Source organism: Syngnathoides biaculeatus, chromosome 9 (genome assembly GCF_019802595.1).
Source record: "Syngnathoides biaculeatus isolate LvHL_M chromosome 9, ASM1980259v1, whole genome shotgun sequence".
NCBI classification, from domain to species: domain Eukaryota; kingdom Metazoa; phylum Chordata; class Actinopteri; order Syngnathiformes; family Syngnathidae; genus Syngnathoides; species Syngnathoides biaculeatus.
The window spans coordinates 6,738,740-6,754,430 of record NC_084648.1 but is presented as its reverse complement, the minus strand read 5'-3'; the positions used below and the strand labels follow the sequence as shown (position 1 = coordinate 6,754,430).

General features: G+C 42.4%; 1 protein-coding gene and 1 pseudogene across 4 annotated transcripts; both read right to left on the bottom strand.

Annotated features, from left to right (window-relative positions):
* Positions 1–108: 108 nt before the first annotated feature.
* On the bottom strand, positions 109–15,660 carry LOC133505798 (coiled-coil domain-containing protein 40-like). Of its 4 annotated transcripts, none has more exons than XR_009796343.1 (21): positions 15,551–15,660; positions 15,032–15,122; positions 14,701–14,819; positions 14,484–14,571; positions 14,196–14,308; positions 13,863–13,946; positions 13,497–13,716; positions 12,456–12,613; positions 12,249–12,371; positions 11,960–12,081; positions 11,631–11,874; positions 11,372–11,554; positions 8,110–8,355; positions 7,506–7,719; positions 7,258–7,427; positions 7,080–7,171; positions 6,876–6,990; positions 4,911–5,099; positions 4,662–4,838; positions 2,504–2,862; positions 109–1,385 (listed from the first exon to the last, which is right to left on the bottom strand). XR_009796343.1 is itself a non-coding variant. In XM_061829261.1 (20 exons), exons 1-20 carry the CDS (start codon positions 15,647–15,649, stop codon positions 2,605–2,607), a joined length of 3,105 nt encoding a protein of 1,034 aa, XP_061685245.1. In that variant the 5' UTR covers positions 15,650–15,660; the 3' UTR covers positions 1,508–2,604. The 4 variants fall into 4 exon arrangements, 2 of the variants coding, with proteins under 2 accessions (XP_061685245.1, XP_061685247.1); XR_009796342.1 differs by having other exon boundaries at positions 1,375–1,487; XM_061829261.1 differs by lacking the exon at positions 109–1,385 and having other exon boundaries at positions 1,508–2,862.
* On the bottom strand, positions 12,941–13,059 carry LOC133506828 (5S ribosomal RNA; annotated as a pseudogene).
* Positions 15,661–15,691: the final 31 nt, after the last annotated feature.

Sequence of the window (15,691 nt, the reverse complement as noted above, 5' to 3'; positions counted from 1 at the left end):
GATTTTTTTCCACCCATTTTACAGTATGGAAGAAAAATGTCACGGCACCCCACCAAACTACTGTCAATATAATGACACTTTTCGCAAAATGACCCAAGTATGAAATCGGGCTAGATTGAACAATGCATGGAATTTCAGAAAGCCATGACTTCCTGTTTATTGTAGAATAATGGAAGAGCATTTAATTAGCTACATAATTATTGTTAAATGATATTATCCGAGATATTTTGTGAAATGGGAACATTTTCTGCTGCACCCCTGTACATAGCAAGTACCGTAATTTCTCGAGTACAATGCATCCCGAAGTATAATGCGCACCCTCAAGGTTGTCCCCAAATACCAGGAAAACCCTTCTACCAATGTACAATGCGCACCACCAATTTGCTGCGACCCATATGCTCAAAAATATTTGGAATGATCTGTGTATTTTGTAAGGTTTGTACTTGTATTGTTTTTTGAAAAACTGCCTGTACAACAATCATTAATAATAATCATTTTGCATGTGCTGATGTAGCCGTAATATAATCTCTGGACAGGCCACAGGACACGCTTGTCCTGATCCCTGTAATTGTCAGAACCGAATCCCTCAACCAATGAAAATAAATGCTCAAGGATGGCACGTTTTATTAATACTGTTGATAACAAATTTTACAGTCTTAAAAATATAAACTATTTACCAATGTTTAACTTGAACATTTTTTGCATTAAATATTTGTGCACAAAACGTTTGTGCATAGTGCAGTTTAACCAGCTATTACACATCCTTGGCCAAGCCTTCAAAAGAATCATCTTGTCACGTCCCATCGGAACGAGAGGTAGGACCCAAATGCAGGAACTCGGAAGACGCAAGGTAGTTCAAGAAGAGACACGTTTATTGTACGCAGAGGTCGGGGATCGAGCAGGCAGTCCGGTGCAGCAGCGGTAGTTGTGACGTCGGGCGACGAGAACAGATGAGCGGACAGGCAGGAGTCGGTACACGGGGAAACAATCCACGCAGGCAGAAGGATCAAGGAGTCAGGCTTGCAAGGTTGGTCGGAGAACGGACGAAGGTCGGTACACACAGGTTCAGTCAGGAATTCGAGAGTGCTGGAACGGGACATAAAGCTCAACGAACTGGCGCCGGCCAGTCGTCACCGGGTCCTATATATACGGGGGATGATCAGGCCGCATGAGGCACAGGTGTGTGCCTCCCAATCAGCGCAGCCGCACAGCTCGTGCTGAAGCGGCAGGATCATGACACATCTGACTCATCTCCAATGCGAAAAAGATCCATAGTAGCTCCCTTTGGTGCATCACTGCGGAACTCATCATTGATGACTTGGTCCAGTTCCGGTGCTTTTTGCATTGCATCATTAACATTCCATCTTGCTCCCACCGCATGTCATCTGTACCATCCATGGATGGCATTTGTGAGGAAACATTAGTTTGGGTTGCACAGCGCAGCTTTCCTTCCATTCTGTAGCAGCTTTCACTCTCGTGTCAGGTGGCTATCAAAACAGCGTGAGTTCAAACTATGTAGAAACGAGCGTAATTGGCACATTTTAAAAAAAGTGAGCATTTCTATTGTGACCGCGCTCCGTTTTTTTATGTGTCCATGTTGCTTGTATTACGTAGTTTGAGCTCACGTTCTTTTGATACCTAGCTGAAGTCATTCACCTATCATAGTTTCGGACAGCCGGGCTACTTCCGGGTTGGCGGCATCGTCGGTACGAATGATGACATTTCTTTAAAAAGCAGCTGCACAACTAGCCGTTGTAGTCAACATTTTTTGTCTTAGTTTAAGTTAAAAAAAATCATGAGCAGTCGTTTCTGATCTTTTATGCAGTAGCAACAAGCATGCTACGCTAACGATCGTAAAATGCAAGCTCCTCAAGGTGCTCAGAGAGCTCAGGTTGGGGCGCACATAACCGTATTATATATAAATGTGTAACATAAGACATCAAATATAGAAATGTTTATGTATGCATTTTTTACCACTCTATGGGATCGAATTTATTTTTCATCCATACCTAAATATAATGCGCTCTAGTAACTTTTGGGGAAAAATTTGCACATTATTCTCAAGAAATTACAGTATAGTAGGGGCTGATTAAGATGAACAAGAGTTTGGGACAGCTAATTTGTAGCCTACACCTGCTTGCGTATAAGAAACAGACAGAAACAAGAACTAAAGGAATACAAAATATATGCATAGCAATCACAGTGTACATAGTAAGTAATAAAGAATAGTCCATAAAGAATGGAGAAGGTGCAGAATTCACCTCGTGTGTGAGTTGCAGAATGTGTGGCCATTCCAATCAACCAGGGGTACTCCCAACATGATACACGTGCTGGTCAATTAATGCATCAGAGTCGGGCTGGGCTTCTTAATTTTACCAAAACGTTTTGGTCAGATGTATGCATCAAACACATTGGGAACAGTTTTGGGAAAGTGACTCACTTTTGACAATGAATAAGAGTGGGGATGAGTGGTCAAAAATGTTCAGACAAAAGCAGATCTGACCAGGTGAACATCCTTTGTTTTAAGTTGAACAACTGTAGACGTCACAACTGCCTCGCTGCAACTTTCCTGTGGATCTTCGGTGCTCCCTCTAATTTTGCATTTCACACGTTGGCTTCCTGCTCTGGACCGTGTGCGCCTGCTGCCAACGACTGTAAGACAACACTGAGAGCAGCTCGGTGATCGGGGAACTCCTCACACACGCGGTGAATAACCGTCCTGATGGCGCGCACGCGCTCCATTTGGCTGTGCGTAGCAGCTTCCACCGATTGACTGGATGAGGATGAGGGTCGATAGGTTCCGTCCGCCACCTCTTGGAGTTTCTTAGCCTTGTTTTGAAATTCCATCAGGTGAGCTTGGTCCTAGAAAGGAAGTGGAAAAGGTGGATGCTGAACTAAAAAGCATGTGAGCATGATGCAAGGAACTGGTTAAAAAAATAGATTAGGTTGAAAAACAGGATATAGCAGGTCAGTCTCATTTCATTCTGTGATTGAAAAATGACCATTTTACAACATACATTGAACGAAGACTCGTAATTTACGTTAAAAATCTCTCAGAACACTACCTTATAAAAACATCTCAAAAAGTACTAAAAATTTAATGATTTCATTTTATTGACAAATTGACCTTTTTGAAATATGGTCACATGACACGTATGAACGTCAGGAGGAACACTCAGAATTGTATCGACTGCCATCTAGTGGAAGAATCATTTGCAGAGAGGTGGGCCGTGAATTTCACCAGTGGACTACAAAATAGTCAAGACTGCATTGTCAGGGAGGTCACATATTTGTATGAAAAGTGCTGATGAATGTACCCATCCGTTTTTTCACCACACCAAAGATGAGCTTTAAAGGTCAAGTGTCATGAAATGGATAATTTTTAGTATAGGTAAAAATTGTAGCCGGGTATGGACCCATCCGTTTTTTCACCACAAAACATGATTTTGATTTATATCGCTTTTTGTATTTTCCGCCATGAAAATCCTCTCGAGGGATTTGCTTTCGACAAGAAGCAGGAAGTGACGTTGGATGCAATAGTGCGCTCAGGCGGACTCGTTTCTATTGACTTATATGGATTTTTGTAACTCCTGCCATGAAAATCCTCTCGAGGGATTTGTTTTGAGAAGAAGCAGGAAGTGACGTATGGGGCAGGAGCGCCCTCAAGTGGACTTGTTTGTTTCCATTAGTTTTACCTCTGTGAAGGTAGCTCGTTGTTCCTTCGTGTTAGCCAAAATGCCGACGCGTTGTATTGCTGGATATTGCTCGAACACTCGGGAGGATGGATTTACCATTCATAGGTTTCCAAGATACCCGGTTCGTCGTGAAAAATGTATTGCACAGATGCAAAGGACGAGAGCTTCGTGGGTTCCAAATGACAGGCTTCTCACAGGTAGGTGTGTATATAGCTACAAAAAAAAAAAAAATATTGGGCGGGGGGGTGGGGGGGGTGCGTAATCCGTAAATCAGGGGTGCTAAGTGTGTCGATGTGCGCATCAGAAGGCTTCCGGAGAGCGGCCGCTGAAGAAAAGCCTCTGCAGACCTTGTAAATCGCCACTGGCCTTGTCGACAAGGCCATGTCGGTCGGGGTGGCCGGTTGTGGCGCCGGGCTGCGGTGGCTCATCTCTACCGCAGAAGTGGATCGGTTGGGGAGGCGGTTTGGCCGCGGCGTTGTCGTTGCTCGCAGACGGCATTGCTTTTATCACCACCGCGCGGAGGTGGATCGGGCGGGGAGGTGGTTTGGGGGTGATCCGCATATCTAAATATGGCTCGAAACATTAGGGTAATATTGCCCCGGTCACTTCACTCGGTTGTGAGATGTTCTCTTTTTCGAAAAGAGCTTCCGTGTCAAAAGGGGTTTGTTCGTCTCGCGCAGTAGGGGCCACGGCGTGTTTTCAATGGCGAATGTCCGAGGACGTCAGGGGCAGAAGATGCAGCCAATATGGCGACCACTTGGATGTCGAATGACACTACCGCAACTTTGCGCATGGATGATGCTCTCTGCTCATATTTTTTCGTATGGACATTGAAGTGAATAATGTTATATGTAATTTTCATTTCAATATCTATTTTAGACAGTTTATAGGAATGACACTTGACCTTTAATAATAATTTTAAACATTTTATCAAAGCTAACACCGATAACAGTAATTGCGCCATACCCTGCCTTTGGTATCCTGGATCTTGTCTAGATCAGTCTCAAGGACCCCACTGGTGCCAGACAGGTCCATCAGCTGCTGTTTCTGAAGTTTAACAATGTTGCTCAGATTCACTCGGCTCTCCTGCAGTTCTTTGATCTCCTGGTCCCACTCTTTGACCATCTTAAAAACAAAATATAACTACCCAAATAAATCCTGGTTACAGATGTGGAAAAAAATTAAACCAAGACACAAAAATGTATCTTATATCACCTTTTGCGTTTCCTTGACTTTGCGGCGCAAGCCATTATTCACCAGATCTAGCTCGCCTTTCGTAATTTGCTTTTTAGTGCTGCGGGCCATGGCATCGTGGCGTTCGATGATGTTGCCCCTCCTCTCCACGCCTGCGACGCTCTTCCTCACCAGCTGCTCGCGGTGCTTCATCAGCTGATTGAGCTGCCGCTGTTAAGCATGTTGATGACACAAGAGCATAAAATTATAGCACGATACAATTTAAAAAAAAAAAAAAAAAAAGGGTCGTAATGTGGGCTATCAGTATTTGGTGACACCCAGAGGTTGAGAGCTTTGAACCTGGCTGTACTGAAGTTCAGTAATTTTTGTTAAGGCCTAACCCTAACCCGTCCATGCTGGATATGACTCTGACAGCTGATCTCGCTGCATGGCAGTTGCTTGCTTCGTTTCCGTACACAAACGTCTCCGATTTCAGAGCCTTCTCCCATCTGATTTACACATGTCATCCAGCAGGGGGAACCTTGGAAAGTTCTCATTCTGTTTTTTCAAAAAGACTTTCAGGTTTTCGTCAACTTCACTGATGACTTCCGCTTGCCTTGGCCAAAAAACAGAAAGGGAGCTGACAGTGGCGGGCTGTGAATCGGAAACTTAGGCCTTGAGTGATGACTTGCCCAACTTAATACACCACTACCGCATTGTAATTACTGTAATTTACGGCCTACAAGTAACGACTTTTTTTCCACACGCTTTCAACCCTGCGGTTTATGCGGTGACGTAGCGTACTGAGGCTTATACCCAGGTGCGCTCTGTAAACCGGGAATTACGGTAAATAGGAACCAAAATGGAAAATAATACTGCACAACTGCCATCAATATCCTGTGGAATGGTACAGAATAAATATTTCGCTAATACAACAGAAAAAATGAAGTTAGTGATCAAATGCGAAATCAATAGACCGGCGGGAATACCGTAATTTCCGGCCTATAAGCTGCGACTTTTTTCACACGCTTTCAGCCCTGCACTTTATGCAGTGATGGAGCTAATTTGTCCATTTTGTCTAATGGCTGTAAGGGGGCACTCGAGTGGAAAAGGTAAGAGTGAGATCGGTGGAATATATGTGCCGAGGAAGTGACTTTTACTGGTCCGGCTCTGTTGGCGCTGCGTTAGCGTGTTCCCTGCTAAAAATGTTCAATAGAACATTTCCAAAGAACTATAGAACTCCTTTCTCCTAGAAGTCCTTTCTGTAGAATTTCTATAGAAAATCACAGCCAAAGTTCTATAGAACAAGTTATTCTGCACAAATTCTATAGAATTTCCATAGAAAATTTTTAGAAGGGTACTGCCGTGTCTCAGTGATTTTTACCAGTATGTTTTTTTTTAAAACCGGCCCTATTAGTGTGGCGGTGCTAGCGTTAGCCAAGCTAGTGCGAGCGTTAGCATTAGCGCAGTGGCGCTACCACTAAATTCTCTGTGTACCGTCTTTCTTTTTAAATATCTCATGTTTCAATGTGGGTTTCAATGTGGGCACTTGCGGCTTTAACACAGCTGTGGCGTATGTATGTACCAAATAGTATTTCCTTTACAAATATACTGGGTGAGGCTTATAACCAGGTGCACTCTGTAGACCTGGAATTATGGTAAATAATAACCAAAATGGAAAATAACAATGCACAACTCTACCATCAATATCCTGTGGAGTGATACAGAATCACGATTGAGATAATATGACGACCGAAAAACGAAGTTGGCTGTTCGTGATCAAATACGAAATCAAGACACCGGCGGGGAAACATGAGTACAAGTTCATTGAAAAAAATGTGACAATTTAGGTTGCAAATGCAGTTCAGTGTTTGTGATCGTGTTAAGGTCAGCAGAGAAAGCTTTGATGACCCTGACTTCTCATCACTGATAGCTGAATGGTCAAACAGGGAATGTACCGTATGACAATCTTCTCTACACACGGCTGAGGAGAAGCAGTGCATGTACCTCCATACGGTGAATGTCATCTTTCATTATCTGGAGGTCTCCATGACCCTCTTCCACGATTAAACGTGTCTCTTTCATGAGGTGAGACTTCTTTTCCCACAGCATGATTTGTCGCCTGTCACGTAACACACGCAGTTGCATGCATTGGTGAATAATGAATGTGTTTGAGAGACACACGTTTATTTGATTCGAAAGACAACTGACTCAGCCTCCACCAAACTGCTGAGAAGTTTCTCTTTTTCCGCCTGTGTCTTCTCCAGCTTCACCTCCATCTCTACAGACACCCGTTCTGCCTCCTAAACACAACATTAAGCCTCAATATTTTGCCACACCGGCTAAACGAGAAGAAAAAGAAGATTGATGTCAAACACAAAGGATATGCCTTAAGTTTGTGAAGGAAGTCGCTCTCCATCGCGGCGTTCTCCTGCTCCAAAGCCTGTCGCAGCTGGACGTTCTTGCTCAGAAAAGTGTTGAGCTTCAGCAGGTCTCTTTCAAGCATCTTATTGCGCTTCTCCACCTCATTCTCCTCACGGCGCATGACTTCAAGCTGGCCTGGTGGGGTTGGAGTCGGCGTTTACACCTCAAGAATTCCATTTTGTAAACACGGCTGTCACAAACTGTGTAACATACGCTCCAGATAAATCTTCTTCTGACAGATCACAGTGTACTTTGCCTGAAGTTTGTTGTATTCACTATTGTGCGCCTGAACCTGTAGCGTCAGTCCAACAAGGTCTCCCTGATGCTTCAGCCATAGCTGCTGATCATTTTTTATTTTTTCCGATAATTCCTCAGTTTGAGTCTTCATTGCCTCTACCTTGACTTGCAAAGGACTGAGGTCTTCATGCTGGAAAAGCACACACATTTTAAATGTATTTACTGTAGCAAACACATTCTAAAAGCGTGTCACTCATTTCTATTTACATTACATCATGTGGATTTTTAACTCCAGAATGTATTTAAAAACAGTAATGAAACATAGTGAAAACTGAATATTACTATTATTACATTTATTTACATTTGTTAAAGAATTGCCCCCCCCCAAAAAAAAATACTTGAATTGCTTGCAAAAAGCGAAGAATATTCATAAATATGGCGCAGATTTCCTGCCAACATGGAAAAGAAACAATCCTTTTTACCAAGAAACATAAAGTTTTTATGGGTTACATAAAAGGCTATGATGGGCCCAAGGTCGAAACCTGCATTGTAAAATGATCAGCAATAAACGATTCCTTACCCCAGTGCGTGCAGTGATGAGATCCTTTTTTTTGTTGTAATTTACAATAGCGGCCTGTTTCTGTGTGATGAGCGCATCGATGGAAGAACTTTCAGCCTGGTTAGATGCGACCACCTTGTTGTACTTTGTGATTTCCCCGTCCAGCTCCTTCTGAGTTCGGGCCAGGTTTTGCAGTTTCTCATTGATCACATTGCTTTCCACCGTAGCTGCCATTACCTCACTTTCCAAAAGCCACAGCTGATAGACCTTCAGTAACAGAAGAGAAGGAATTAGGATTGTTTTTTTTTTTCAGTATAATGCAGGTTTTCTGGTGATTATTTTTCCAAACTGCAGACTTGCATAGAAATATGAGTGAGCCACGAGGAAAGTGAGAGAAAATGGGATCATGTCACTCTAAATAAAATGAAATAGAGTACAATTGCAAAGTAGAACTGGCTTAAACTACACAAGTGCAAGTTTCCGGTAATGTAAAAATTCATTAATTTTTCCTCCTGCTTAAACTTCACCAGGGTCACGGGTGTACTGGAGTCTAACCCAGCTACGCGAGAGGCAGGTTACACCCTGAAGCACATATAAAACAAATGAACCATTCACGCTCACATTCACACCTACAATCACATCTACAATTTAATCTACTGTGCATGTTTTTGGGATGTGGGAGGAAACTGGAGTACGCAGCAAAAACTCACACAGGCACGGGGAGAACATGCAAACTCTCACACGGGATTTGAACTGTGAGGGTGATGTGGTAACCAGTCGCCCACCATGCCATGCTGATATGCATGAAGCTTCAAAATATACAACAACAAAAAAAACCCCCCAAAACACAAAAACCTATCTGTTAAAAATCTGTGTAGTGTGCAACAACAGCAAAAAAACAGCAGACTGCAAACCGACTACTGTATATTGAATTTTTAAACTTTTTTTTTTTTTTTTTTTTACATAGTTGCCCCTTCATTGCATTATCTTTTTAAACCAGTTTATTAATGGACAAGTTGTTTTTAAGTCAGAAGGGAAAATAGTCGCCAGACACTTGGCAGCAAAAGCAATTATTTCCATCAATCCATAAAATCATGTAGCCTGAATCTGTTCTCCAGGTTTTGAATTTGACACCTCTGACCTCACTTTGACTTTGGTCCGTACAGTATACTATTTTTAAAAGATGGATTCCACAACTGTTTTTCTTAAAAACAAACAAATATTTTCATCCAAGGTAATACTAGATATGACAAAATGCTGATTAACCCTGTCAGCCACTCTTAACATCTTTCTTGATTTATTTTTTTATATTTAGTGGGTGCTCAATTTATTTCTCACACTGGCCCAGTTGGTGACGACCTGAAAATGACGTAGAAGGAAATTACGGCATGGAAATTATGTACTTTTCCCCAGCAATGGGCAGAAAGTAGTTGTAAAATGACCACTAAATATATTCTACAATTATGTGGCATAAAATTCAGATAATAATTATTATTTAAATGAAAAGAAGAATAATTTCCAGTTATTATTGCAATTGTTATTGCTTTTGTTGATTTAATTTTCGTGTGTAAGTTAAAGGACTGGTGACACAGAAATATGATTTGCCCCAAGGTTTATTGACTTGATTACAACTTTGAAGTGTTGTGACATACAGCTGAGGTCCGGAGACGTGACACAAAAAGCATGATCGAGATGAGAAAAGAGGAAGAAGCAGCAGGACAATGGGCGAAAAACATCCTCCACCTCCACAAAGCAAACCCCCGCCTTGACACCACAGCCACGGGATAAGTGGACGCACGTTTGATGCTGCACAAACAGGATTTTGTACATTTATCAGATAAAAGGAGCTGGTTGTAGAATGTAACTGTATGCTGAACATTGAACTGTTGATAGCTTCTCTTGCCCATTTTATTTAGCTCAACGGCTCCATTACACACTACATGAGTGCAGATTCACACCAATGGGAGATGGGGAGACGGGGGGGGGGGCAGTTGGACTCGACACAGCCTACGTCCTGTAGAGCTCGTGCACGTGACGTCACCATTTTCACGGCACCATTATTGCCGGTCAAAAACAGCTGGTCGACAGTGTCGGGGAGATTGAACCAGATCTGAATATGCACAATCCCCGAGACTTGTTGTGCTGTTGGTTGTTACAACAGAGAAGACATATTCAAATAGATCATTCTGTAGAATAGCAGCTGAAAAGACGGGAAAAGATTGATGGATTTCGGCAATTAAACGTGATGGAAGGTGCCCAACCAAATACACGCGACTGTATTTTATTTATTTATTTTTTAAATATGCATTGTTCTCGAATGAGTCCAATGCGTATTTAAAAAAAGAAAATAAACCGTCGGTCACAGTGATGTTTACGTAGGTTAACGTGTGGCTACAACATGCTTCTGTGTACGGGGGCTGTAGCCTATCCCAGCGGTTTATTTTGTTTTTGTAAATACGCATTGGACTCATTTGAGAAGAATGCATAGTAAAAAAAAAAAACAAAAAAAAAACGTCTGTAACGGAGAAGTTTACCAAAGTCTAACATGTGGCCGCAACACGCTTCGTGTACAGAGGAGCCGACTCGCTGTCTTTTTTTTTTCCCCCCAATCATAGTTAAAGAATGCAAGTTTGCGTAAAACCAGGGGTCATTTATTTAAATATTGATATTTGTATTGATAAAATCTAAGTGGCTCCATCACTATGTGGGATTTATTCTTGATTGAGAACAGATCCAGCAACGACGTATTTGTGTGCGTCCAGACTTTTCTACGCTTTTAAACTCTTCTGTGTAAATCACGCCGACTTACTCACCAGATACATGCATAGATCCAGTTGTCCAAGACAAGCGGAAGCGAATTAATAGTCCAATTTCTTATCGCCGAAAATATCGACTTCGGCATTAAATATGGGTCCTCTATGCCAAGTGTCTCTCATTTTTCGATCTACCTTCATTTATTATCACCTTCTAAATGTTTAACGTATCGGACAAAACTGGGTGTTGTGCTATAAGACGTATTTTCGCGTCATCTCCAACCGACTTAACATTGAAGAATGGTTTGTTTGACCAGCACCTCCACCCAGTGACGTGATTTGATGACGTTGGTGCAACAGCTCTATTGAAGCGACAAACTGCTTTTTTTGTAATGCTGAATTCAGCAGGAAGGGGCGCCCAAAAAACACTGTACAGCTTTAACTGGTTGTATTTGAATAGAAAATTCACCCGGGACTTTGAAATCCAACGATACGAGGCCTAATTTCAATGATGCGTCTTGAAAGTTTACCTTCTCTTTCTTGAGTGAGGCTTTCTTGTTGGTGAGTCGCTGATAGTACTGAGCAGCCTTGTTGTCCATGAGCTTCTGCAGCATTTGGTTCATGATGCCGTTCTCTAACTCCAGGTGCTTGTCTTTGTTTTTCTCCAGCTGTCGCCTCCGATCTGTCACCTCGGCCTGAAGAACGCTGTCCTCCTAAAGAGAAGAAGACAACATATGAACTCTATGGTCAATAAAATCAAAGCCGCCTCGTCAGAGGTTTTCTGATAACCTTTGTGAGTTCTGCGAGTGTGCGCTCTGTCTGGCCCAGAGCACGCAGGTAAGTGCTGTATTGGGCCTGCAAGTTTTCATGTTGAGTCTGCTTCTGACTAATCATCTTTTTGGAGACTTCACAGTCCAAATGGGTGCAGTTAAGCAGCATGGTCAGAGTCTCACTTTCCTCCTGAAGCTCAGCGATGGATTTCTTCATGCCTTCAATCTCTCTGTCCAGCACGATTATTTGGTGCTCAGCCATGCTGGGAAAAAACAAAGTAGCCGGCAGCCAGTACGGTGTGAGCAGTAGTTTTGTCATTATCTTGTATCTATTTACAGACATCAAACCTAATAGCCTCCTGCAAAGCTGTGAAGTCTTCATCTCGTCTCCTCAAATCCACTAAGCTCCTGTTCCACTGCTGTAAAAGCTTTTTCTGTGACATCGCCAGAGACACCATTTGAATTTCTGCCTAAAAATGAATGTACGCACACGCAAACAAAATGATACAACAATCTCAAACATGATGATCGCAAAGAAAAGAGTAAAAATGGGAAAATAAAATGAAAAGAAAAATCTGCGCCTAGGTGAGTCCACAAGCGCTGAACTGTGAGGCGTGCACAAGTGTATACAAAGTACCTCAGAAAGAGCCTCTTTGGTTGCCCATGTTGTCTCTGCCTGGGCTTTGGTCTGGACCCCGTACAATTCCTTCTGTTGTGTCAGTCTCTCCAAGCACTTTGTGAGGCGCTCCACATAGATATCCTGTTGGTAGAGTCACAAAAGTAAACCGGTCAACACTGATCGTGCATGGAGCTGGAACTGTTTATCGCGTTGGATCCTGCTCACCTGCGTGAGTTTCTGGTCTTCCGCTTGGGACTTCTTTGCCGCCGTTCTGCGGGTGACGTTCTTCATGGCTTTTACGTTGGAACGGAGATTTTCACTGACTTCTTGCGTAAAACGGAGGTGCGATTGCAGTTTGTCTACCTCCATTTGTAGGTTGGATACTATGATGAAAAGTACATTTTTTTTAAATCAAGTTGATTTTTATAATTGGCAGCATGGTGGTTGAGTGGTTAGCAAATTTGTTCCACAGTCTTTTGTGGAGGAGGATTGAGGAAATTTACCTTGATCATCAAGGAACCCTCTCATCCCTCTCAACCCTCCAATAGCAAGCGCAACCTTCAACGCTAGAGGAAAGTCTTCGTCTTTCCTTTCGGCTTGTCCCGTTAGGGGTCGCCACAGTGTGTCATCTAAGACGCGTATTTGTTTGGCACAGTTTTACGCCGGATGCCCTTCCTGACGCAACCCCTCTGCATGTAGCCGGGGAGAGAACCTTACAGCACCTGGCATTCCCAAGCGGTCTCCCATCCAAGTACTAACCAGGGCCAAACCCGCTTAGCTTCCGAGATGTGACGAGATCGGGCGTTCTCAGGGTAGCGTGGCCGTAACCATTCGATGTCTTATGTTACGCATTTATATTTATTACAGTCTATGACCTCCTCGGGGACCTTGCATTTTACAATCGTTAGCGTGGCTTGTTTGTTGCTACTGCACCAAAGATCAGAAACGACAACACTTGAGAAAAGTAACCCAATAAAAAATTATCTCCTAAAATTCTTTTTAAAGTATAAATTGTGAGTGGTTCACGGAAAAATTACTTGGGGGTCATAATTTTCACGTCTGTTTAGCTCATTTTTAAATGATGTGTGAGCCATGACAAAGATAAATGTTCCCCAGAGGTGTCAGACAAATGCACATTTTTTTTTAATTTAAAAAAAAACATTGTAAAGCAGAACCGTGATATAGTGGGGCAACACTGTCCATCAAAACAACTCTACGTAAGGTGATGGATCAAATGTGATGAGGAAAAGTCATGTCGCATCTCACCATTGGCCCTGGTCGTCTCGCACTGGCTCGTTGTGCAAGACTGGAAAGACTTTACTGCCTCAAGTTCATCGTTTACTTCACGATGTTTGCCTTCGGCCAAGACCTTATTCTGTTGTTGGTCATCTAATCTTGTCTGGAGCCTTTTTAGGCGCTCCTGTTCCCTGAACAACTGCACGTAGATTTCCTCAGTTTGGCTCGCCTCTGCCTTCTCAGTTGCCACCTGCACAAGTGGCAGAATGAACACACACAAAAGTCGATCTAATGAGAGGGATCGGGAAACTGTTAAATTCACCTTTAAAAAAAAAAAAAAGAAAAGAAAAGGGGGGGGGGGTTGTAAACACAGACGATAAATCCAAATAAGCTAACCTCTTCTCTTAGATCCAGTGTGAGCCTCTCCAGCTCCTTGGTGAGTTGATTCTTCAGTGCAGCTTGCTTCTTTGCAACCAGAGGCTGTCGACAGATGGAACATCAAGTCTGAGTCATGCTGGCTACTTATGAAAGAAACCCACAAGTGATTTCCACCAGAGGTCACTAAATCCGTACAAACAATATTTGCGAGGTTGGGAAATGTTAGAATTACCTTAAAACAAGAACGCTCTAAAATTCCATTCAACAGAATAGGATTTCATTTCGTTGTGTTTGAAAGGAAATTTATTTTGACAACTACAGATTTGTAGAAATGTTGAAGTAGCTACAAACGTGTTCAGCGTCAAGAACAGTGAGTTCCTCCTCATCCTCAGTCGGTGGTTCGGTTTCCTCTGATGAGTTTGAAAAGTGGATTGGTGATCCACCCTGCGAAGTACTGCTATGCCCTGATACACAGATAAAAAGCATTGTTTTATCACCTCACAGTATATGTGAAAATCCTTTTCTGAAGAGTTATACAAAATGCACTTGTTACAATTGAAATTGAGTGCTTTGGGATCTTTGTGGGAATTGCAGTTTTACAGTAATGTGAGGTTTTTATTATCAAACCAACCAACCGACCAGCATGTCTGGTTGCTGCAGGGTCTCCTTCAGCACCGGTCGCATCATCTTGAGACTGTGGGCCCGCATCAACAGGTTCTGATCCTGTCTGATGTGACAAATATCAATCTCGAAGTAATCATGAACTTAATTGAATAGCTGAAATCATTTACTCACAACAACAACAACAACAAAAATCTTCTAAAAGCAGTCTGGTTTGTCGGTTCCACGTATTTACCTGTCGAGGAGACCTATTTGCTCCAACGTAGTTTTCTTCCTGTTGATTGTCATCCGGCGGATCGGTTTGTTCTCCTACCTCCTCAACTTCGAATTGCTCTTTGGCTCTCTGCATCGAAACTGAGCGGTCAGCAATGAAACCACAAAATTAGAGCTAGCCGACATTAGCACCCATTTATTGATTTGAAGTCATGGTCTCACTGGCTGACGCCAGGTTCGTACCAAGAAGTTTTGCTAGCTTACATAGCAACCTATAAACAGTAACTACTCATCTTTAAATGCGCACAATTCATGTCAATATTGAATAGACAGGTGTATTGAGTGTTGATTACCGATGTATCCCTTTAACCTTATTTCAACAGCCTTTCGCGTCTGTTGTGGAACCGCCGCAATCACCTGTTGCTCGGCAACCCCAAACTTCCGCTGCAAGAAGCGGCAGTCAGAGGTCGTTAAAAGTAAAAAGTGCAAGTATACTGTACTGCTGTAATTTACTACAGCACTGCTCCCGGTTAAAAAAAAAAACAAAACCAATGTATTTAACTACAAAAATAAAAAGGACATTTTATTGTCAGTTATTATTATATATATATATTTTTTTTTTTTTTTACAAAATACAGTGTAAATACAAAAGTTAGAAAAATATCATGTACTCGCATGATTTATAAAAACATTTGTACGCCAGAATTACGATAATTAACCTAAAAAAAGACGCAAGTACTCATCATAAAAGTACTACTCCACTCCCACCTTTGGTAATAGTATCACTGTACATACTCAAGACACGAAAATACGTTCATAAGGTCAGAAATTAATTGTACTTTGACTGAAATATTGTACATCATGAATGTCACCTGTTCAGGGTGTACACCGCCTCTCGCCCAGTCAGCTGGGATAGGTTCTGGCAGGGCGGTGACCCTAATGAGGATAAGTGGTACAGAAAAGGGATGCATAGATAGTGATGGACAACCAAAGGGGATCAAGGTAAAAACCTC

Bases quoted from the DNA above. Each gene is read 5' to 3' on its own strand.
- LOC133505798 (XM_061829261.1), bottom strand. From the start codon at position 15,649: ATGCATCCCTTTTCTGTACCACTTATCCTCATTAGGGTCACCGCCCTG. The intron at 12,372-12,455 runs GTGAGCAGGATC...CTCTACCAACAG, and splicing joins AAGACCAGAAACTCACGCAG to GATATCTATGTGGAGCGCCT. The intron at 8,356-11,371 runs GTAAACTTTCAA...CTGTTACTGAAG, and splicing joins CCTCACTCAAGAAAGAGAAG to GTCTATCAGCTGTGGCTTTT.